Source organism: Egretta garzetta, unplaced genomic scaffold (assembly GCF_000687185.1).
Source record: "Egretta garzetta isolate BGI_Z169 unplaced genomic scaffold, ASM68718v1 scaffold443, whole genome shotgun sequence".
Taxonomy (NCBI): domain Eukaryota; kingdom Metazoa; phylum Chordata; class Aves; order Pelecaniformes; family Ardeidae; genus Egretta; species Egretta garzetta.
The window spans coordinates 405352-428467 of record NW_009259109.1 but is presented as its reverse complement, the minus strand read 5'-3'; the positions used below and the strand labels follow the sequence as shown (position 1 = coordinate 428467).

The window sequence follows — 23116 nt, the reverse complement described above, 5'->3', positions numbered from 1 at the left end:
GTTTGGTTTTGGGAGCCTACTTGGAAAAAATTCCTTTTTTTTTTTTTTTTTTTTTTTTTTTTTTTTTTTTAGACCTTTCTATTCTGTAGAAAGAAGATTGACATTTCTCCACAGTCCTGTTGGAAACACGGGCCTGAATCTTCAGCTCTAAAAACATTTTAATGATTGAATTTTTTTTTTTATTTGTAGTGTTATCTCCAAATTAGCGAAAGGAGACCTTTATGACGAGCTCTTCAAGATGTCATATTACTATACCATAACTTGAGGCAAATAAATAACTTTGCAGACTAGTTGTGCTACGGTCTGTTTATAGAGGAGAATTATTCATACATATTATTTTTAGTCATGAAAGTTACTTTGCAAAAGGAATGCTGCTTTGTTCATCATTTCTTCAACAACACATTTATTACTCTGGGTTTTACAAGGTCAGCTGAACTTAAACTTGAGACTTCAATTAATTATTCTTTTCACTTGCTGTCTCAGTGTGAAAAGGCCTTGTAATAAAGTTTAGCAGTCTTGGCTGTAATTTGTATTTATTCTGTTGAAAAATGGTTTACCTCTGACAAGACAAGTGAGAAGGAGGCATCCTTCCAACCAAGGAAACAATTTAAATATTTTCCTCTATTTTTCTGACTTTCACTTTTCTGTGAAGGACTGTTTCAAAAGAGAGGAAAAAATAAGGAGAAAGTTCAGTGTGTTAAATCCATCAACAAATAAACAAAACTGTAGGTGGGAGGTAAGAGGTGGAAAGTTACAATATTAGTCAGACCGTTTTGAACTGAGCTAGATGATAATTAGAAATTGTGACCTTTCGGTTTTCCCTTTTTGTCCCTACCCCATTATGATTGGTATTTTCATTATTAAAGGGAATATCCACATATCCTGCTTTCTAAATTTTTTTTTCACAAAGACTGTGCAAAAGTTATCTGTTCCCAGTTCCTTTTGAAAAGATTTAATGATACAGCTTGATGTATTTATAGGCCACTCCTATATATATTTTTTCACAAAATATCTACTTGAGTAATGTATTCCTTAACGATTTTCCTAATAGGAAAAGAAAAATGAAGTCAGGTACTTAGATCAGCAAAAAGAAAAGCTCTAAATTGAATTAATCCACCCTCTTCTGGAGAATGTTTAGTCTGCAGAAAAGGAAAGGGACAGCAAGTTGACATGAAACCAACATTAATTGTCCCTTTGTTTGTTTTTCTTTTTTTCCATAGAGACATTCTAAATCCAAAGGATGTAATCACTGCCCAGTTTGACAATACAAACTCCAGTAAGGATTTCTGCAGCCAGTCATGTCTTTCTACATACGAACTGAAGAGGAAGCCTGTTGTTACCATTCACACTAACAGCATTTCATCCAAGTGCAGCATGTGCCAGAAGAATGCAGTGGTAATTGCAAACTTCTTTTTCATTTGAATTTCCTTTAGATCAGGACAACTTCCTATCTCAGAGATGAAAATACGTACTCTTTATATTCTTGTTCTGTATTCTTTCTTTTCTTCCAGATTAGGCACGAAGTGAATTACCAGAACGTTGTACACAAGCTCTGCAGTGATGCTTGCTTCTCCAAGTTCCGCTCAGCTAACAACCTGACCATGAACTGCTGTGAGAATTGCGGAGGGTACTGCTACAGTGGCTCTGGCCAGTGTCACATGCTTCAAATAGAGGGACAGTCAAAAAAGTTCTGCAGTTCAACGTGTGTGACAGCATACAAGCAGGTATATTTTGACAGAATATTAAAAATATATCTTTGATTAGATTTTGGGTGTTCTGAGAAAGACACAGTTTATTAGCAGATTATTTCAGTTACTACCGTGGTCTAAGATAACTCCTTTTGCCATTTTCTGCTTAATCTTCACCCAAACATGTTGTTCTGTTTCCCTCACCACTGAGCCAGCTACTGGAGTATTCCAGTGTGAGAGAAGACAGAGTGGAACCCCTCAGCAGCAGTCCACTGTGACTTTTTTCAGCCTTTGAGATGCTCCCTGTTTGAGTATTCTCTATTAAATTACAGCATTTGAATTAAGTGGAGAGGAAAAGTAATAATTAGTTGATAATTTTTATTTTAATTTTTAAACGTTTAATATTTTAATTTTGATTATAATGGAGCCTCTTAAAGAGCAGAGCAGTTGAGAGAACCTTGATTTATTATAATAGCTCAATTATTTTTGACTGACTTCTTCTAATGCCATTACTTTAGGAAAAATTGCCCTCTGATAAGATAGCGTAACTTCATTTTGTGACTTGACTCTGCTGCCCCATTATTCAAGCCACTTAGGCCAAGAAAGGCCTAATGAATTAAAAAAAGAAATCTGGTAAAAGTATTTCAACTCCATTCAGGAAATCACCTACCATATTAGTTGTCCTCTGAAAGAAATCTGGAAATTAAATTAAATAAGCTGGAAAGGAGAGGGATTTCATGCTGCTTTTGCATCTCACATCAAAACCTTGTATATGTTGGTCTTCCTGAAAATACAGTATGTTCAAAGCTTCTAAGTCTTCCCTATTTTTTATTGGTTTTTAAACAGCATTCAACTCAACTGTCAGATGCATTCTGGTAGTTTCTGGGGTTTCATGGACGAGAGAGGAACCTCCTCCTCTCCGTTCCTTTTCTCATCTGTTAAATGGGAATATTGCTTACATATATAGCTGATGTACTAAGAACCATAAGCAGAATGTCGCTTCTCAGCAAAAACATTGATAGGAGGTGCTTGGTACGTGCTATTACAACACGTAGTGGTGTTTGCACTGGGAGGCCTTCGCCCTGACAACCTCGCTACTGTTTAAACTGGCCTGCAAAGGTACCCTGAGTGAGAGACAGCCCAAGTCTCAGGTAGTCAAAGTGTGAATACAGCGAGCAGACTGGAGAGCTCAAATAAGAATATCTGCATCAGAAATAACACAGCTGTAAAAGAAGTGCTGCCTCAAGTGCACTGGCAGTCACTTTTGTACGCGCTTTATATGTTAGTGATTAATTTCCAGGTTAATAAAAATACTAAGTTTCAAAAGAATGACAGATTTCCGTGTTTCCACAGAAGTCAGCTAAAATTACACCTTGTACACTGTGTAAATCTTTGAGATCTTCGGCCGAGATGATAGAGAGCACAAATAACTTGGGAAAAACTGAACTGTTTTGCTCTGTGAACTGCTTGTCAGCTTATAGAGTGAAAATGGTTACTTCTGCAGGTAACTTTATCCTTTTACTTCTTTAGAAGCATAATTTCATGTAGCTCATATCCAAACTTAATTTGTCTTGAAAGTTAAGGCCAATATTCTTTTGGGGGGGTGGTGGAAAGTGGCTTTTTTTTTAAAGGGAGGTGCTGAGATGGGAACGTAAGGACTTTCTACCACAGATAAACCTAACAGTGACAGTACAGCCATTTCAGCTTTGTTTTTAGAGAGCTTAAACATGATAATAAACCTTAATTTATTTTCTGTTCTCGCAAGTGCATCTGGTGGGTTTCCCAGCTAGACAAATCCACTTCTGTGGACATGTGCCATACCACCACTGTGACTATTCTGCCCCTTGTTCTCCAGGGTGATTAGCTTAGTTACCTCTGCCTAACGTTGCACTGAGCTAGGCAAACACATTCTCAGCTATTTTTCTTTTAAAACAGAAAAATGCTTACTGACATCCTAGGGATACTGGGAGATTAATTAAAGGATCTGGCAAGCAACAGGCACTGCAGCTGCAGTGTCTGCTTCTGAATTTGTAGAAACTTTATCTTGGGCTTCTGTGTGTACCTTGGCTTGTCATTCGGATTCTCTGTTTTTGTATGCACAGTGCAAAATTATCTGCACTACAACTTGATGTTGCATAAATCAACTTTTTCTTCTCTGTTTCACCCTCAGGTGTTCAAGTTCAGTGCAACAGCTGTAAAACTTCAGCAAACCCTCAGTATCACTTGGCTATGTCAGATGGGAGCATACGCAATTTTTGCAGCTACAATTGTGTAGTAGCCTTTCAGGTGTGACATCTAGGATTTCTTCTTAGCTGAATTAACAGAATAATAAATGGATGGTGTAAATATCTGGGATGTCGGGTAAAATACGTAATATTGCAAAATAAAGTCTGTTCCTCCGTTTGCTTTCCTGCAGAATTTGTTCAACAAGCCTGCAGGCATGAACTCCTCAGTGGTACCTCTGTCGCAAGGTCAAGTCATTGTAAGCATTCCCTCGGGGGCGACGGTATCGGCAGGTGGCACCACCTCGACTGTGTCCCCCAGCTCCATGAGCAGTTCGGCTGCAGCTGGTCTACAGAGGCTGGCTGCCCAGTCCCAGCAAGTCACTTTTGCCCGCCCTGTTGTAAAACTCAGGTGTCAGCACTGTAACAGATTGTTTGCAACCAAACCAGAACTGCTTGACTACAAGGTAATAACAATTAGGGCTTCTCAAGCTCGTATTTCTCAACAGAAACCCAAGAAATTGTAGCTTATGTGCAATGGTCTGTCAGTACTACTCTGTTGCTTACTATGACCTGCTATGGAGGAATTTGGAACAGATTTTGGTATCATTTAACCATTATCAGAATTAATACTGATACTAGCTCTTTGATCTTAGAAAAACAAAAACCTCCAGAAAAACTGAACCCTATGATTGCCTGGCTAGATAAGCACATTCCTGATTCTTTATCCCAGAGATGATCCTTTTAATTCCAGGACAAAGCACATTGGTGAGGGCTTTCTGCAGAAAACGGTGTTGTCTTTGTTATAAAGCTAAATGGGGAGACTTACTTGCTAGTGCTGTCTGTGGTTGGTTACAAAGGGCATAAATGCACTTCTGATTTTTTATTAACAATTAGAAAGTATTATCTGGGATGTGAAACATCGAAACCGAAACATTCTGGCTGTGTTGCAGGGTAAAATGTTCCAGTTTTGTGGGAAGACCTGCTGTGATGAATATAAGAAGAGGAGCAGTGTAATGGCAATGTGTGAATACTGCAAAATTGAGAAAATTATCAAGGAGACAGTGCGATTCTCAGGCATAGATAAGCCATTCTGTAGTGAAGGTAAGGAAGGGCAAGACTGTCTCAGGCAAGTCAAGTCAGAAGTGTTTTTGCCTTCAAATTATTGGTGATACTAAGAGAAACCTAACTGGTTTAGGTTAGAAAACTGGTTTTTAGGTTTAGAAACACAGAACTTTGTTCACACTTTATATTTTAATGTAAATGTTATGTTTCAACAAATTATTACAGGCATAATGAAATATAAGAACTAGAAGTGCCGAATGAATGTCATTTTGATACTGAAGGATGCTTTTGTTTTCTTGCTACTTTCTCTTCTTTTAGGTTGTAAACTGCTCTATAAACATGACTTGGCTAAGCGCTGGGGAAACCACTGTAAAATGTGCAGTTACTGTTTACAGGCTTCCCCGAAACTGGTCCAGAATCACTTTGGGGGGAAAATGGAGGAATTTTGTTCAGAGGAGTGCATGTCTAAATTCACAGTTTTGTTTTACCAGGTAAGAATGTTCTCACATAGCATCCTCTAGAATATAAACGTGTTAACAAAAGAACCTTTGTACACTGGGAGCTATGTGAACATCCTGTTCTACACGCTTGACTCCTGTGTCCATGGGATACGTTGCATATATGCAAGAGATGAGTAAATCCTCCTTAACTTTTGAGTACCAGTTTTCTGTGTAGAGCAAACCTAGTACGGGTTGTGGGAAGACAGACAGTGAATGCTCTGCTGCTTTGTGTTACGCTGCAGAAATGATGCACTCTTACCGATTGCTTCACGCTGTATTTGCTGAGGAAGGTGCAAAGAGGTTTTTATACACATGCTCTTTGTTGCTGTTACAAGCGTGTTTAATTTCTCCCTCACTCTTGTTTTCCTAGATGGCAAAGTGTGATGGTTGTAAGAGACAAGGTAAACTCAGTGAGTCCATGAAATGGCAAGGGGAGATCAAGCATTTTTGCAATCTGCTTTGCATTCTGTTGTTCTGTAATCAGCAAAGTGTTTCTGACCCTCCACCCCCAAACAACACAGGTAAAACAGGCTGGGAATAGTATTGCCTTTCGTTGTGCATGACAGTGATACAAACACGTCTTTGGAAACTCAATTCAGTGGACTTTTTGAGATATATCCTCTACTGGGGGGCTTGCCCATTGCCGTTGAATGGGCTCAGTTTTAGATCTTTGTCTTACTTCAGACAGTTTCAAACTTCTGCAGGGATGAGATTGCTTCATATACCAAACCTAGATTGTGATTTTAAAGAAGATGGAACAAAAGCACTTACCTCTCAATCAGTTTCATAAAGCAAAGGCCCATTTTATTACGGTAAAATGTACTGGTGTCTGTTGAAGGCATGTTAAATACCTGGCTTGTCTCCTGTCCTTGTTAAGACATAGCCAGATACAGTAGGATGTTACTGTTCATTTAATTAAAAAAAGTCAAGTGGTGAAATTTAGTAGCCTTAGCAGTTGTAAATACAGACTTCCATATATGAACTTAAAATAGCCAGTTCTGTGAGGTCTGTAGGCATATGAAGAGTTGCTGTCTCTATGTCATTAAGTATAGATTCTTAAAGTATCACTGCCAACATTAATGTGCGCTGTAGCTCTTTCCTTGCTCGTTATTTTAGCAGATGGAATGGGAAACAGGGTGGGAATGAAGCCCACAGGAATAGGAACTGTTGAGTTTCTGTAGGGAATGAAATGGACAGGGAAGAAAGGCCCACAAAGACAAGAAGAGGAAGCGAAGCAAAGGGCAGAAATAGCGCTGATCCTAAAGAGGGGCATAGTCTCCCACCGAGTGGTGGTGACTGCAACAGTAAGGTACACAAAAAGCAATAAAGAATATTAACTGAAAGTTCATCGCAGGCACCAAGCCATATTCAACTCTTCAACTTCGTGCACGTCTGCTGCTTACACTGGTGGGAGCTGTTTTCCCCGATTAAAATATAAGTAACTTTATCCTTTTGGGCCATAACCATACCATGTGATGTTCCTGGTCTTGTCACTACCTTTGGCTGTTAGTAAGGATAGCAAAACGCCTGGTGGGCCTGCTTCTCCAGAAGTGGGCCTGCAACTTCAGCTGAGGCAAGTGTGCAGTGCCTTTGCAAAACTGGGCTGCAGGCACCTCTCTGAGCTGGGGGCTGCCGGGATAACGGGCTGCCTAGAACAGTATTTTTTGATGAAATGTGGTAATACATGGTAACAAATGGTGCTTTCAAATGGAAAGAACCTAAGAATTCCTCTAACTGTGAGAGCCTCATAAAATTCACCTCATTCATTATTTGTCAGGATCTCAACTGTCTCCTATACTACATACATTCCGTACAGAGCACAGGGAGGCATCCAGTCCTCTTGTCTCCTGAGTGCTGCTGTAATACACTTACTATTACAACAAGGAAGCTGCTTTCATACTGCGGTGGACTTCTGAAATGTTTCAGTGATGGGAAAACAGCTTAAGTTTGCTTGTGGAATCAGCTTCTGTTTAAACTGAAACGCTGCAGTTTGACACCTACATTCCCTTCTCATACAGCAGGCTTTTTCATTTGGAGAGGAATCTGGAGGGTGGGTGTTGTTTCAGAAATGCTGTTTTATAAGTTGTCTTATTGCTTATTTTCATTTTCTTCTGTTCACTCTGTCCAGCAAACCTTTCTATGGCACCAGCTTCCTCATCAGGCCCTCCTTCTTTGAGAAAGGACTCAACCCCTGTCATAGCAAATGTGGTGTCCCTTGCAAGCACCCCTGCTGCCCAGCCTACGGTTAACTCCAACAATGTTTTACAGGGTAAGACTGCTGCATATGATGCCTGTGTTTTAAATCTTTATTCCTGAACATTTATATTTGTTCAGGGATCTTTTCCACTGAGGACAACAGCCACTTCTTCGTTATACTTCACATCAGTGCCGATGGTTACAGTTTTGTCCTTCCTTACCTAGGTATAAATAATGACTTAAATATATGTACATACAGCAGGGAGTGAGGTTTAATGGGAATTCTTTTTCTTGACCTTGGCAGAATAGGAGATATAGTCCTTGATGATAAGTATACAGACTATTCTTTGTATGTTTTTTCTTCACAGGTGCAGTCCCTACTGTGACAGCAAAAATAATAGGAGATGTAAGTTTTACGAGAGACTCTTTTTCTCACTTTCGCCCAGATTGTGTCAATAACAAGTAAAGTATCCAAGAATTTTGCACCATCATTTTGTAACTGGTTTTCCTGATTGTGACTGGGATTTAAAATTCATCCAGCTTGCAGATGCATTTTTTAAATTGTGTAGAACTTGTATGATATAAAAGTCTTCTTGTGTCCACTGACAGATTGATTAGATGTTTTAAGACAAAGCTTATCAAATTGTAGTGCTTGAGATGGCTCTAGTTCTCAAGCAATTCATGTGTGGCTTCTGTACTTGGGGTTACCTTTTGTGGCCAGAAGTGGGATGCGATGCTGAAAGGGCTGGCATGGGAGGAAGGGGACCAGCGTGGGCTGCCGGGGCTGACATGACCAAGCTCTTGCAGCTTAGCTTTCCTTCCCCACTCCCTAGTAGTGTGGTAACAGAGCTGTGGGGAACCATTGTCACCACTTATCTGTGGATAACCCCTAGAGTTCCTATTCTTGGGCTCTTTGAGGTATGTGGTATACATCTTGCAACTCGCTTAAAGTACAAAGATTTTATTATGTAGCTCTTAGGTTCTGGAAGACTGACACCCTTGCTTTTAGCTGAAATGTCATTTCTGGATTAGAGTATGAATTTTCCCTAATGAAATATATCCTGTGATTTGAATGCATGACTGAAAATCACAGTTAGCAGGACACGAAATCAGTACCAGCACGAACGGTCAGTCTGTGTGTAATCAGGAAGTGATACCAATACTGCCAGCATTTGTGTTCATTTTTTACTTTTATTTCTTTTCAGTGGTTTCACATCAGTTTACTAAGGTTTTTGGATATCTGTATCAGCCAGGCTTTTCGTCATCAAAAGTATCTTAACGTAACTCCTCTTTACATCTTTGCCATCAGTAAGATTCCAAGGTCAAAAGTTTATAGAGGTTATTTGACTACAGAAACCAAATATTCTTGCAGATTTGTTCACTGCACTGTTAATAAAAAAAACCCAACCCTATTGTTTGATTAAAATAAATTGAGGTGAAGACCAGAAAGCACCAAATACATTAGCAAGCTGGTTTTGCAATAGTTTTCAAATTATCGTTTTTATCAGCAAGGAGAGTTTTTAAATTGTTCAACCTCCCATAGTAGAGAACAAATACTAATCTTACGATAGCCTTCAAACCAATACTGAATCTGCTCTCGTTTGTATTTTTCCAAACAGGCGAGTACTCAGACAGATGCCCTAAAGCTGCCACCATCACAGCCTCCTCGGCTTCTAAAAAACAAAGCATTATTGTGCAAGCCAATCACACAGACTAAGGCCACCTCATGCAAACCTCACACACAAAACAAAGAATGCCAGACAGGTATGTATCTAGTTTCCTACCCACTTTATAAAAGTCTATATTGCAGTTGAGAGAGTAATGCATGATTTATTAGAATATTTTAAAATATATTTTAAAACCTTAAATAGTTTTCAGATTGCTGTATGGTATTTTCCAAGTAGCAGTTTGCCTTACAGATGTAAAAGATTTGCTGTTCTTTGAAATCCTTAAAGCTTCATGTGTGGTGAATCTTGAGATTTGCTTAACTCGTCTTTAGCATTCTGCAGTCATCTTAACTGTGGGAAACAAAGTGCAATGGTTAAGTGACATGCAAAAGGCTTCAGAGGGAACTTGTCCTCAAGACAGATTTTGTGAGTTCTTAGCTCTCACAGCACAAGCCACAAGAGCAGACCCGTTTTAATAAGGGCATTATTTCTCAAAGATTGTTTCAGCTCTCACTTTCCTTTAATTATTAAGAAGATACTAAGATACTAAGAACCTCTGAAAATTAAGTCCCTATTCCTAAGATCATTTGATTAGATTCATATTTGCTCTAAGCTCCCTCTGTAGGCAGGAGGAAACAGAAACACCTTCAAAGGCTATTACATAGTCCAGACTGTCATTGCAGACTCGTTTTTCCATCGTTGTTACTACAGGAGGGTATCTGGTGTTGATGTGAACCTCTCAGTGAGGAAGATGAAGATGAAGTGGGAAGATTGTAGTTAGGTTTTTAATGGTACCTTCTTATGGTCTTGTAGTTACTTGTGAGATAATTGCAGTAACACACCATTTACCTGGATGTATTTAATACTTATTTCCACTCTCTGTTTCCAGCATTCATGTATATGGTCACAGTGCTGTTTATTTCCAAACTGTAGTATTAATGCTTGTTACAACACTGCTAAAGTGAAAGATGACTATGAACCAAGACGCGGTGCTGTGCACACTGAGTTACAAGCAGAAGTCCAAACAGTTATCATGGACACTCTGAAGCGTACTGGATGGGCATATGGTTAAACGATTTTTGTTTTCTATTTTTGATATAACAGAAGAAGAAGAAGAAGTTCAACCCCAAATCATTGTGGTACCTGTTCCTGTACCAGTGTTTGTGCCAGTACCCCTTCACCTCTACACTCAGTACACACCAGTTCCACTTGGAATGCCAGTACCTGTAAGTACATACTTCAGTTCAATAGAGAACTGGTTTACAGTCTTGTTTCGGAACAGAACACAGAGCAGCATCACTGGGTTGTGTAACTAGTCATGCAAGTGCTATTTGGAGTCCTTGAAGCCATTTCTTTCCTTATTGCATCATACAAAACCACCGATTTATAGGGTTATTGCAGAAATGAAGCAAGTTGTCCAGTCTGGAGTTACTTTTAAAATTAAATGTAGTAGTCCTAAAATTATGTAAGATTAAATGACAGGACTCTCCCCTGTTTATTTGCTGTTCTCCTTCACCCCCAAACAAGCTCTAATATTTTCCACATGTTCCATAGGTACCAGTTCCCATGCTTTTCCCAACTACCCTGGAAAATGCTGACAAGATCATTGAAACTATTCAGGATATCAAGGAAAAGATTCCCACAAATCCCTTTGAAGCTGATCTCCTTCAGATGGCAGAAATGATTGCAGAAGATGAGGAGAAAGAAAAAACACACTCTCATGGTGGTATGTGATGTTTTTAAAAAGGAAACTAAATGCAGTGAGACGGAGGTCCTCTCATCGTGGAAAATAGGTAGAGACATAGATGTAGGGCCTGTGCTGGCTGCTTCCCGAGTGCACATGGCGTGCTAAGTGATCCTCTTGTCTTACCAATGTTTATTTTCCACAGTGAAAGCGTTCATGCAGGTAAAGTGCCAACCTAGACAGGACTATAATGCTTATGTCATGTCGTAGCAATTTTGATGGCTTACTCTTTTCAAATGAGGAGGCCCTCTGGGAATTCAGCTGAACTGTATATTTGGAGATAATTTTGTCCATGTGTACAATGTTATGTTCTTTGTCTTGAAAACATGTTTTAAGATTCATTTCCTCTTTCTCCGTCGTTCCCATCTCGGGTGCTGGTTACACCTGCACCTTTCTGAAGCTTTTGTAATTTCACAGAGGTTTATCAGTCAATATTCAGTAGAGCTATGTTTAGCATAGAACCCACGTTAGATACTGAGCACTGACAGTGGTTTAAATGTCTTTGCATTCCCTTTCCCTGATCCTAGGTGCTGATCTGACTTGTTGACAATAACAGATTGCTAGACTTAGTAATCTCCAGATCAGTACATCATGAATTAGCAGAAGTAGTCAAAATCAAGAAGACAGGGCAGCTGTTTTACAAGAATATTTTCCTATCAGGCTTTTTATGGTGGATTCTTGGAGGATGATGCAGGTTAGAATGTGTTGGATAATGATTATCCCATGTAATAAAAGTGGAACAAGCTGGAAAGAAATGAACAAAATATCTTACTTGTCTACAGATGACTCAAATAACAAACATGGAGGGATGGAAACATTTGGAAAAGGAAACACGGGTTCGTTCTGCATTTCTGTTTCTCCCATAACAGCAGGACTAAGGTAGAAAGCTGGTAGGAGGACTCTAGTTGAGGAGAAGACACATCACGTTTTTTAGTATTGCAACCTAATACATATTTTTTGGGTGTTCAAAGTATTTTGTATTAGTTATGTGAGCTGTCAGTCATTTGTAGATACAGATTTCCTTCTTTTCCTAAAGGATCTCAAACATCTGAGCATGAGCTCTTCCTGGACCCCAAGATATTTGAGAAAGGTGAGTTGGAATTTTTTTGCAAATGGATTTTGATGCTGCTGTATCTTTTCTTGCAAACTCCTCTTTTCATCTGCCCTTTCCTATAGCACATGGTATATCTGATCCCTCTCATTACAGACCAAGGTAGCACTTACAGTGGAGATCTAGAATCCGAAGCAGTGTCCACTCCGCACAGCTGGGAGGAAGAGTTAAATCACTATGCCTTACGATCAAATGCCCTGCCAGAACCAGATCCAGAACTGAAGCAGTTCTCCAAAGGTGATGTGGAACAGGACCTGGAGGCAGATTTTCCATCAGGTCTGTATAATGTGAAGAAAAATGCATTGTTGTATAAAAGTACGCACAATTTTCTGAGTAAGCATTGTACCATCAGTCTGCTTATGAAGGGTATGTGCTTTCATTTAGTAAAACTGGATATTTAAAGCTGCAGTAATACATTGGCTTTACTAAAATTACTATTTTAAAAATATTACTGCTGTCTTTAAAGACGGCATTCTACAGAACCCCTGACAGGAGTATCGGGTAGTCTTGCTTGCCTCCTTTGAATTTATCACTGCTGTGTCCCTGGGTATAATCCATGGGAGGGGTGCAGAAGAATTTAAGTTTGAATAAATACAGCCACTGTTTGGGGGGTGGAGGGAGGCACTTTTTTCCTCTTCTGAAAATTTACTTTCTTTATACAGAAGCTACATATTGCCTAATTAAGGTAAAGCATTATTTCAATATACAGGTGTGTTTGCCAACTGTAAGGTATTCTGTAGTTTCTAAGTGACATTTCTGCCTGGGCTGTTAAATCATATAATTAAACTCTTAATGGTGTTGATTTGACTTCAGACTCATTTGACCCTCTCAGTAAAGGACTGGGGTTGCACTCACGTTCACGAGCAAGACGGAGACATAGAGATGGCTTCCCACAGCCAAAAAGACGGGTAAGGAAGTACTTCTGGAACACAAGTCCTTTGCATTTGAAATAACAGCATTATGTGCGTGCTTATTCTTGGAAGCAAAAAACTACTGCTCCAGGGTGAAAATGAGAATTCGCGTTAACCACGCTGTATATTTTTTCCTGTTCTGCGATATGAGATAAGGTGTTCTCTCCTCCTGCTCTGCAGCTAGGTAGAATAAATGCTCTTTTTAGTGTAGAACATTTTTTTAGATCTGTATCATTTCAAAAAAGTCCAAAAGAGATGTCTTTATGTAGTGTCATAATGTACAGGAAAGAATTTTTTTTTCTTGTGTAGCTAGAGAGGAATATATTTCTGTGCATATTTATCGCAGTGAGAATTACTGGATTTTATTGCACCTTTTCTGTAAAATGTGGCTCGTATTTGTTCCACATATTAAAAATACATATATATCCACTCAGATTCTGTCCTGAGACAGATTTTGTTATGATGTCAGCATATAATGGCCTTTTGGTGTGAGATCAAGTTAAGCACCCATAGACGAAGACCTTATTAAATGTTTCGTTGTTTTGATTTGTTTGTTTGCCTGGTAGGGACGGAAGAAGTCTGTAGTTTCTGTAGAGCCCCGGAATCTGATGCAGGGCTCCTACCCAGGCTGCTCTGTTTCTGGGATGACCCTCAAGTATATGTACGGGGTAAATGCCTGGAAAAACTGGGTCCAATGGAAAAACGCACAGGAGGAACAAGGGGACCTGAAGTTTTCAGGTAAATTTTTCTCTCTCAGTGGAAACAGAAATACTTCGTTGAAGTTGAAGAGCACTTGGCATGCTATGTTCTTCAGATAAAAATTAGGATTAGATATTACTGAGTTTTAAAATACCCATGAGTGGAGAAAAGGTTTTTATGGAATACTGGCTTACGTCTTTTCATGCATTTAAAAATCATAGCTATTACATTCTTAATTGATCCGTTACCTATTAAAACAGGCTCTAAAATACCAGATTTCTTTTCAGCGTTAGAAGTGTTAGTCTTTTAACCTCCACTTTGCGTTCATTTGCATGCAGTAATTCTTCATTTGTAGAAGAGAAGCTTCATGCAGCTGCAGAGCTTTACTGAGCCGTTATCAGGCCATAATTCTAAGTTGACAACACCAACTTGGCCCCCACCATTTTCCTCTCTAGCTAATGCATGTTTGCTGTAAAAAAATTGCGTGCTACAGCATTAAAATCTTAACACCTTATTTCTAGGCTTCACAGCTGGAAAGAAATTTTCCAGAAGTCTACCCAGTCTGTGCTGCAGCCTGCATGAAACTGATTTTAAAACGCGTGAATTGTTCCTTGTGTGTCACTAGGGTGGTAGATAATAATGGCAATATAAATGTCACTTTTCTTTATTTTTCTAATTACGGTTTTTTATATTTTTTTTACAAAAGCACAGCAGTCCTGGGATTTGGCAGTGTCTAACTCCCCCTTTCCCTGGTCTCAAATCTGTCTCACATGCTTATACTGAGTTTTGCGGGCAAATTTTCAGAGTCAAGCAGAGAATTTAAGTTGGGAATCTAATTGCGCTTTTTGGGGATGGTGGGGAAGAGAGCAAACCACATTAAATACTTCTGCAGTGTAAAGAACTAAGCTTGGCAGGGCTTACATAAGAAAGATCCTAAAGGGCAAAGTTCTAGTTAGAACGAGATCTGCTTTTTCCTCTCTTATTTGGAATTTTTGTTGTCGTTACATGAGAGCAGCTGGTTTTTGTTTCCCAGAAGAGTAATCACATGAGTTACTGTGTTTTCTTCTTGTGGCTAAGGAAGCAAGTATTACAGTCAGTTCCAGGAAACTCTGTCTGCTCCCACCCTTCCCAGGAAGGTTCCCAAGCAGTCACTTTTGTGAGGTGTGGAGCAGCCGAACCTGGTAATTTCCTTGCAGATCCTTTGATCGATTGATTCCCTGCTTGCTCTGCTTCCCTTTCCGAATTCCACGCATGGCCCTTTAAATTCTTCATTCCTTCTCCCTTTAAGGAGTCGAATACGCTGCACTCAACTCATGTCCAGAACTGCTAGGAAATACTCAAGATCTGTCTCTCGCTCAGGATTCCCCTGCGTCCAGCCATAGAGGTGAAACCTATTTATCAACCCTGCGCTGCCAGCCTCGAGTACGTGCAGCCATCACCATGCCGCATCTTTGGGTTCAGCAAAATCCCTAACATTGAAATGCCTTAGCTTTAAATACCTGCAGCCTTATTACTCAGTTGCAGCGTTTGTACTGGCTGGACGTGCTGGTGGTTTGTTTTCTATTGGCCAAATCTTCATTTAGTTGTTAGCCAACAGATAGATAGGAAATAGTTCACAAGTTTAGTCATACCGGGTGCTTCATGTGTGAGATAGAAGTTTTGATATTTCTGCCTACATGAAATGAAAGGGAATGTGTGAAGATTTAATCCGTTGAATTAAGTTAATTTTTCAAACAATTTTCTTTGCCGCAGTTCGCCCTGTGAAACTCAAGGAGGACATTCTCTCATGCACTTTTGCTGAGCTGAGTTTTGGCTTGTGCCAGTTTATTCAAGAGGTGCGGAGACCAAATGGAGAAAAATATGATCCTGACAGCATCTTATACTTGTGCCTTGGAATTCAGCAGGTAACTCAGAGAATTGGGATGAGAACACACAAAACTTGCTCTGGTTATTTCTGCTTTATATGCGTAGTCCCACATAGCTGCTTGGGTTTTGTAGAGGAGGCAGGAGTGTGTCTTTTTTGTGCTTTATTCTTAGTCTGTCTTAATCCCATATTGGACTAATTTGTCTGGACCTTTTTATGATCAGAGCGAACAGGCTTCTTCTGTACTTGCGAGGAATGTGGCGTGGAGGGCTAGGTGTTTCTACCTAGACACAATTCTTTGGGTTTGGTATCTTTTTTATCCTTTTCATGTGTAGGAAAGATTTGCAGAAACCCTTGTCTCCTCAGAAATATTTGCATATGGTGGAGATGGAATGTGTTAGATCTAAAATAATTACACATGTTCTTCTAATATGCAAGTTTACATGGAGGAGGTTACCCAGCAAAGACTGAGCTCCTTCAGGGGCTAGACAGATTCCTTTTGTGTTGGCAATAGCTATAGAAAAAAGACAATGGGAATAATAGCATTGTAATTAATGAACGCTAAGACTAATGTAATAAGTCCTTGCTACCTGCCTCGCTACCTGCCTCGTAACAGCTGCAGTACAAACCTTGTAACTTTAAACTTCTGTTCAAAACTCAATGGTCAATATATTTCTGTTAGGGGCTTTTTTTTTTTTAGAATAGCCTGTTTGTTCCTTTCATGAAGCAGTCATTTGGAGATAAGGAATCAAAAGCTACTTCTAATGTAAAACCTATCATTTGACTAGGCATGGAATTATCTTAATATTTTCTCTTCCTGGCTATGCTTGAAAAAAAATGGAGAGAGTTAAAATTTGAAGAGCCATTGATAAGGTCTAGGAGTACCAGCAATTTTTGTGTTCCAGTTTTGATTTACTTATTGATACACACCCCTGAGAAAACTTGTTTTAATTGCTGCTGGACAAGAATTTAGGAGAGTTTTACGTTGATGCTCTAAGTTGAGTTATTTCAGCAGCCTAGTGCTGGGCCTCTGTCTATTGTCAGAAGGTGTTAGCATGTGAAGTTCTTTTCAATACAAAAATACTCAATAACTCTTCTGGTTTTTATAGGCAGCTTTTTCAATAATATTTAACACTTAGAGGATGATGATTTTTTCAGAAAGCAGCTCTAGAGCTTGGAATATTAACAATAATTCTTGCCTAGATCTCTCATTTCATACTGGGGCGGTCCCAGTCCCTGCAGAAAATTTGATTTGATATCTTACTGAAGATTTCACCAAAGTGTTTTGGACCATAAGACACTGGGACATAAGAAAGGAAAAGAATCTGCTGTCCTGTATCTTCTCTGCCATGTTATGTAATCACAAACTGTATGTCTTCCTTTTTTTCTCTTGTAGTACCTGTTTGAGAATGGTAGAATAGATAACATTTTTACCGAGCCCTATTCCAGGTTTATGATTGAACTTACAAAACTTTTGAAAATCTGGGAACCTACAATTCTTCCAAATGGTAGGACAATTATTTTGTTTTGTGTAGCTGCATGACAAAGCCGTATTATAAATTAATATTTACTTTATTTCATGAAGAAGAATGTGATCTGAGGCATTCACATTAGTCTCCTCTTTCTCCACCACGTAAATGTTTGTGGTAGACTAGCATCATGGATTTTATGTCTGTCTCTACCAGTTACGGATTACACTTAAATATACCTTTGCCTCCGATCAGTCTCTCAACTCCTTTGAAAGAAAGGCTTCCCATTCCTGTAGTCAACATGCTAGTTCTTCTCTTCCCTCAAATTTTAGCTCATCTTTTTTTGAATACCGCTAGCCAGAATTGCATATAGTATTGGAGATGAGTTACTGCACATGCTGTGTACAGTTGGACTGGTATTTCCCAGTTAGTACTGGAAATAGTCCTGATAAATCCGAGGATCACGTTAGCAAATCATTGGAATCTTGTCTTGACTCCTCAATTCCAAGTTCTTCTCACCTCATTCACTTCCAAATTAAGAGTTCCCAAATTATGCAGATATTTTTAATTGATCTTCAGGTATGATCATGCAGTTTATAAAGCTGGACACCAGCTGTATTAGTACATAAGATCTTTGTCAGCGTATCAGCGAAACTCAGGGGACATTGGCAACACCATACATGGATCCATGACTGGCTTTTCATTTAGAAAACAAACATTCAATACAGAAATCATCCAATTACTTACAGACTGCTGCATACAGTGATGTTTTTTTCCCACAAGAAATCTCCTCTAAGCCCCCATGTCTCCTTTTCCTGACTGACTGACAATAATCACAACGGGCTATTTGTATATAGAGGTGGTATATTTGAAACTCATGCTCCGTGTCTCAGGAATTACACAGTTTTGCAGTTGGCTGACTGTGGTTTAATACAGTGAAATTAGAACTTAGATTCTGCTGGTGCCTGCAATCTTCCTTTACATCCTTCTTTCCATTCTTCAGGTATTGGAAGATCATGCTGTTCCACAGCTTAATTCTCCATGCTCCCTCTTATGTTCGTGCATGCAGTGTTCTTGGTTTTATTGGAGTTACAGTTGTTTGTGATAGGTCTGAATTTGATCCAAAATGTGGTCCGTTAATATAGAAGGTTAGCTGAAAGAGAACTTACATGCATCTGTGGCCTCCATAATGTTACTCATTTCTGCCTTCCCACCCTGCTCATGTATGATGCTTTCATTGCTTTGGGAAAATTCTGAAAATCTGCTAGGTTAGACACAGCCTGTAAAAGCTGTTAATTTGTAACTGAGTATGGGAACAGCCCTAAAATTGCATAAATAACCCTCTTCTTTTTCTCTTTGCCCATTGTTTCTAGGTTATATGTTCTCAAGAATTGAAGAGGAACACTTGTGGGAATGTAAACAGCTGGGTGCATATTCCCCTATCGTTTTATTGAACACACTTCTATTCTTCAACACCAAATACTTCCAACTAAAGAATGTCAGTGAGCACCTGAAACTATCCTTTGCCCATGTTATGAGACGCACCCGAACTCTGAAGTATAATACTAAGATGACATATTTACGTTTTTTCCCACCCTTTCAAAAACAAGAGGTAGAATCAGGTAAGTGAGTGCTTTCTGATCATCTGAATTTTGGCAATCATATTTGCGTTGTCCACTCCTATTTTTTTAAAAGGACTGGGGAGAAAAATATCTTACGCAGTAAGCAGAGCTATGAATATGCTGTAATCCTGTACATTTTCAACATTTTTGCACTCAGTAGGGTTTCAAGAGAAATTCTGGATGAGCCAAGGCATCCAGTAAAAACTTACAAAGGAGGTGCCACACATTTGGCTGTAAATTTCTTCAATAGTCTTTTTTAACATCCTAGGATTGCATAAAGCTTTATTTACTGCATGCGTTAAAGGTATTTTCTGAAGTCCTTTTCTCAGGACTTCATATTCTTGAGGTCCAGACCCTTATCGTGCCCTTTTAATTCCCAGATTTGTCCTGGGTCTGCACAGTGAATAAACAAGGCAGCCCAAATGGAGAACAGGCATTTAGATGAAGCTAGGGGCTTGCACATGAGCAGGGGCCATCCTCGACCTCAGAGGCAAAGAAGGACAGATTTTTGTTTGCAGTTATTTTTTTGGTATTTGGAAAAGGGAAGTCTTTGATCCTGTTGGCTTCTTCAGTTAATAGTTCCAGCGTGTTACATGAATTCTGCCTTATTAAGAAAAATTATATCCTCCGTATTTTTCTGCTAGGTACTAGTTCTTGATGATTTTCTAGAAGAGGAATGGGCTGCGGACAGCCTGTAGCATATGCAATCTTTTGCTCATCCAGCAGACCAAACCAGTTGACTTGCATGTGACAGATAATCAGCTCCAGCAGTGCGTTTCTGTGCGATGCAAAGTCCCAGCCCTAGGCGCTAGGCTAAGTGACATGGGCTTGTTCTTGAAGGGGCTGTTTTTCACTGAACTTCTGTGATGCCATTTGTGTGTATCCAGATAAATTATCTGTAGGCAAAAGGAAACGCAGTGAAGAGGAAGAGATTCCAACAGCAGTGGAAATGGCTGAAAATACGGATAATCCCCTGCGATGTCCAGTCCGACTTTATGAATTTTACTTATCAAAATGGTAAGTGGCAGAACTTGAATTTTGATCTGTATCTAGACTAGGAAGAGGCATTTGGGCAAGGATGCCACTTAGACCACCTGTGCCTGTGCTGTGGGCTCCTCTCTCCAGTTCCTGGTCCCTCAGTGTGAATGGAGCCATGCTGACAGGACTTCCAGCATCAGCAGTGCTGTGAGACTCAGCAATTGGTAGTATTTGTTACTGGTGTGAAGAGTAGAGTTAGAGAGAGAGATGTATTCTTTAACTGCCTGTTTACACATCCACGGAGTGTAAATGTAAGCGGGGGGCATTACTGCAGTGACCGTGACGTTCTCATCTCCCTTAATTCCCATACAGGATCCTTCTTTTGAGAAGATTATAACCATTACCCTGACATCATGTTCCTTGTGAAAGAGGGTAGGAAAAGTGTGAATTAGGTAAAACTGCTGATGGCTTTTGCCTGAAATGTGAGATGGACTTGTATTTAGGAGTTAGAAAGGACATTATATAGCAAGGATGTAGATATAAATAATTTTGCCTCTCCTGTTTCTATATAAACTTTAGTTAGATCATTGAGCAGGTGGGATATGATGTTCTTCTCTCTTCAAAGAAAATACACTTGCAAAATGAAACAGCATCTCATCCGTGTCAGCTAAAACTCAAATAAATCACCCTCAAAAATGCACCTACCGAGTATACTACCAATAGTGCTGTTACTTAGGCAAAGGCGTGCCTAGCGGCTGTCCCGACTGGTTGTCTCCCTCTTCTCACCTTCCTTGTATTCACTTGCATAGCATTAGAAGCTCTTAGCTGTCCTTGGGCTGGGAAACCATTTTCATGCTCCTCATCATGTATCACAGCTGAGCCCCTGCAGTGGTGCAGTAAACATTCACTGTGCTGTTTTAATGTGAATATTCCAAAGTCAGGCAGGAGGGACCCTTGCTCTAGAGGACTTTGTGTCTTCCTACCAGAGCCTGAAAGCTGCCTGAGGGTCAGATGGTCAGCCTTTCAAGCCGGTGGGCTCACGGTTCTGCACTACGAGCCGGCAAGCTAGGATTTAGTTTTGCTAGCTCTTGGACATTCCCTGTGCTGAAGCACATGGCAATTCTGGAACACTAGAACTAATTTCATTCAGAGAGTGGATGTCAGATGCATCTATCGATTGTATCAAGATGCTAGCACCATCAGTTGGATGATGCTGTGATTGAAGAACCACATCTGTAAAGAAGTCACTCTGATTTTCTTTGTTTCTTTATAAGCAGCTAATGCTAAGGGACCTGGAAACAGCTTAACTGTTTCCTAAGTTGAAGGGGGGAAACCAAGTCACTAACAAAAAGGTGTGAATTATGCTGTTCAGATTACAGTGTTGTCATCTCAGTGTCACTTTCAGTTCCTTTGCTGTTTCTCCTTAACGTTTTTGTGAGTAGGACTGTTAATGCTGCCTTCCAATAATGTGCTCTTCCTTTCTTTACCTTGACAGTTCTGAAAGCGTGAAGCAGAGAAGTGATGTATTTTACCTTCAACCTGAGCGCTCCTGTGTACCCAATAGCCCCATGTGGTATTCCACATTGCCAATAGACCCAGGAACCTTGGACATCATGTTAACACGTATTCTTATGGTGAGGGAGGTACACGAAGAACTTGCCAAAGTCAAATCAGAGGACTCTGATATTGAGTTATCAGACTAACTGAAGTGGGGTATTTTCCTTTGAATACACATCAGAAGCACCAAACTGTGAATACGTCCAGCCTTTGGAAAATGTGTATCAAATAAGCCAAGATAATGTCACCTACAGGCATATTTTGAACCACAGTGGATGTACAAACTGGAACTGGAAGGAAGCAAGCTATGTAAGCTGCGAGAAACAACGTCCTGTGGCACCAATAAATCCTCTGAACAAATTCAAGATGAACTAACCTATTTGAGTGGTGCAGAAATCCTTTATCTGTTTAGGATTTTAAAAAGTTGTGAGATATTTTTAAGGAAAATGGTTGTGTAAAATCTACCATAACAATGTTGGGCATGGAGAGCTAGACTGTGGCTCACGTGACTTCTCAGCCTGATGGCTGGCAGTCCCCGCTGCCAAAGAACACGTGGAGATCCTAGAGCTCTTCACGAGGACAGGAGAGAAAGTGGTGATACTTAGACAAACAGACACCTTCCGTTCTAAACACACGTACACATACGCTTTTATAATTTTTTTTGAAACTGGGATCAAATGTTAGGAAGGCAGAAGCCGCTGGCCTGTCTGCCAGGGAAGCTATCTAAACGGACAACTGTCTGGCTGCTGGTAAGTGGTCACACGATGCCAGAATCTAGCTCTCGGTCCAGGCTAACACCAACTCGAGCTCTCTTCAGTCTTCGACGTGGAAGAGGTGCTGTAGGTCAAATTTCAGAGCGATCATGTTACGGGACGAACATTTCTGGGGTATGTACAGGAGAGTGACTGTCCTGGGGTATGTGCAGAAAATCCCTTCCCTAGCCCAGTAGCTCTGCAGTCTGTCGATATAATCTAGCAAATACTGTGGTGCGCGGAAATTTTTTTTCCCTTAAGGCAGCTTTCCTTTCTCCTCTGTCCCTACTCCTATGTTTTTGGTTACTTTATAAGGCAAATCTGGAGGGCCTTGTCATTTCAAATGAAAGACACATGCACTCTTTCTCTTTCCACCTTTGCAACGCGTGCAGTGTTGTACAAAGGATGCAGTATTACTTTTGACAACGGAACTGTGGTAGAAAATTACCATGTGTGTTTTTTTCCCACCCTACCCAAAGAGATTTAGTCATAGTGTTGGAAATCGAAAGAGATTTTTTTAAGGCTTGGCTGTTACTGCGTCTTTTTGAAGAGAAAAGCTCCCACGTTGTGTTTAGAGGACAGGACATTATCAGATACTGTCTGTATCTCCGTTTTCTCGAGCTATAGGTGTGTGTTTCTGATGAGCAGTGGTCACAAATTCATTGGAAACCTAAACTATTTTTAAAGAAGAGAATTGTATGGTTTTTATCTAGCTCTGGTCAGTTATCCATCTTCTGTAAGAGGAGTCTGATATTTGATCTTGTCGCTAAAATTTCAAGAGATGAAAATCAACAGCCTTGAATTATATTTCCTTTTTTTTTGTTTTGTTTTGTTTTGTTTGTTTTTGGTTTTTTTCATTATTTTTTTAGCGGTAACAAAAGTAATTTAACAAAAATAAAATCAGAAAGTAGTCTATTGACGTTGTGTACTCGGTAGTCCTGTCCCTGCCTGTAACAGATTTCACTGATGTATTTTTTAATACAGAAAACTATGTGAAAAGTAAACCTGCCCCTGATTCTGTCTGATCAAAGCCCATCTGTGTCTGTCATTTCTGATCAAAGATGCTGCTTT

At 39.7% G+C, this 23116-nt stretch overlaps 1 protein-coding gene across 6 annotated transcripts in view; it reads left to right on the top strand.

The window, feature by feature from the left end:
* The window catches only part of ZMYM4 (zinc finger MYM-type containing 4), a 42606-nt gene extending 19748 nt beyond the window's left edge, over positions 1-22858 (top strand). For 3 of the 6 annotated variants that reach the window (XM_035890921.1, XM_009635357.2, XM_035890925.1), the window contains 22 exons: positions 1221-1395; positions 1512-1724; positions 3042-3192; positions 3859-3974; positions 4105-4377; positions 4864-5014; positions 5294-5466; positions 5846-5996; positions 7604-7744; positions 8040-8077; positions 9291-9435; positions 10443-10564; positions 10893-11064; positions 12119-12172; positions 12290-12469; positions 13007-13101; positions 13671-13842; positions 15556-15707; positions 17064-17175; positions 18510-18758; positions 19646-19775; positions 21232-22857. In XM_035890921.1, the coding sequence (XP_035746814.1) occupies positions 1221-1395; positions 1512-1724; positions 3042-3192; positions 3859-3974; positions 4105-4377; positions 4864-5014; positions 5294-5466; positions 5846-5996; positions 7604-7744; positions 8040-8077; positions 9291-9435; positions 10443-10564; positions 10893-11064; positions 12119-12172; positions 12290-12469; positions 13007-13101; positions 13671-13842; positions 15556-15707; positions 17064-17175; positions 18510-18758; positions 19646-19775; positions 21232-21439 (3373 nt within the window). In that variant the 3' untranslated portion in view covers positions 21440-22857. Of the gene's footprint in view, positions 1-1220; positions 1396-1511; positions 1725-3041; positions 3193-3858; positions 3975-4104; positions 4378-4863; positions 5015-5293; positions 5467-5845; positions 5997-7603; positions 7745-8039; positions 8078-9290; positions 9436-10442; positions 10565-10892; positions 11065-12118; positions 12173-12289; positions 12470-13006; positions 13102-13670; positions 13843-15091; positions 15226-15555; positions 15708-17063; positions 17176-18509; positions 18759-19645; positions 19776-21231 lie in introns of those variants that run through there. The other 3 variants (XM_035890920.1, XM_035890922.1, XM_035890924.1) reach the window with 3 other exon arrangements.
* Positions 22859-23116: the final 258 nt, after the last annotated feature.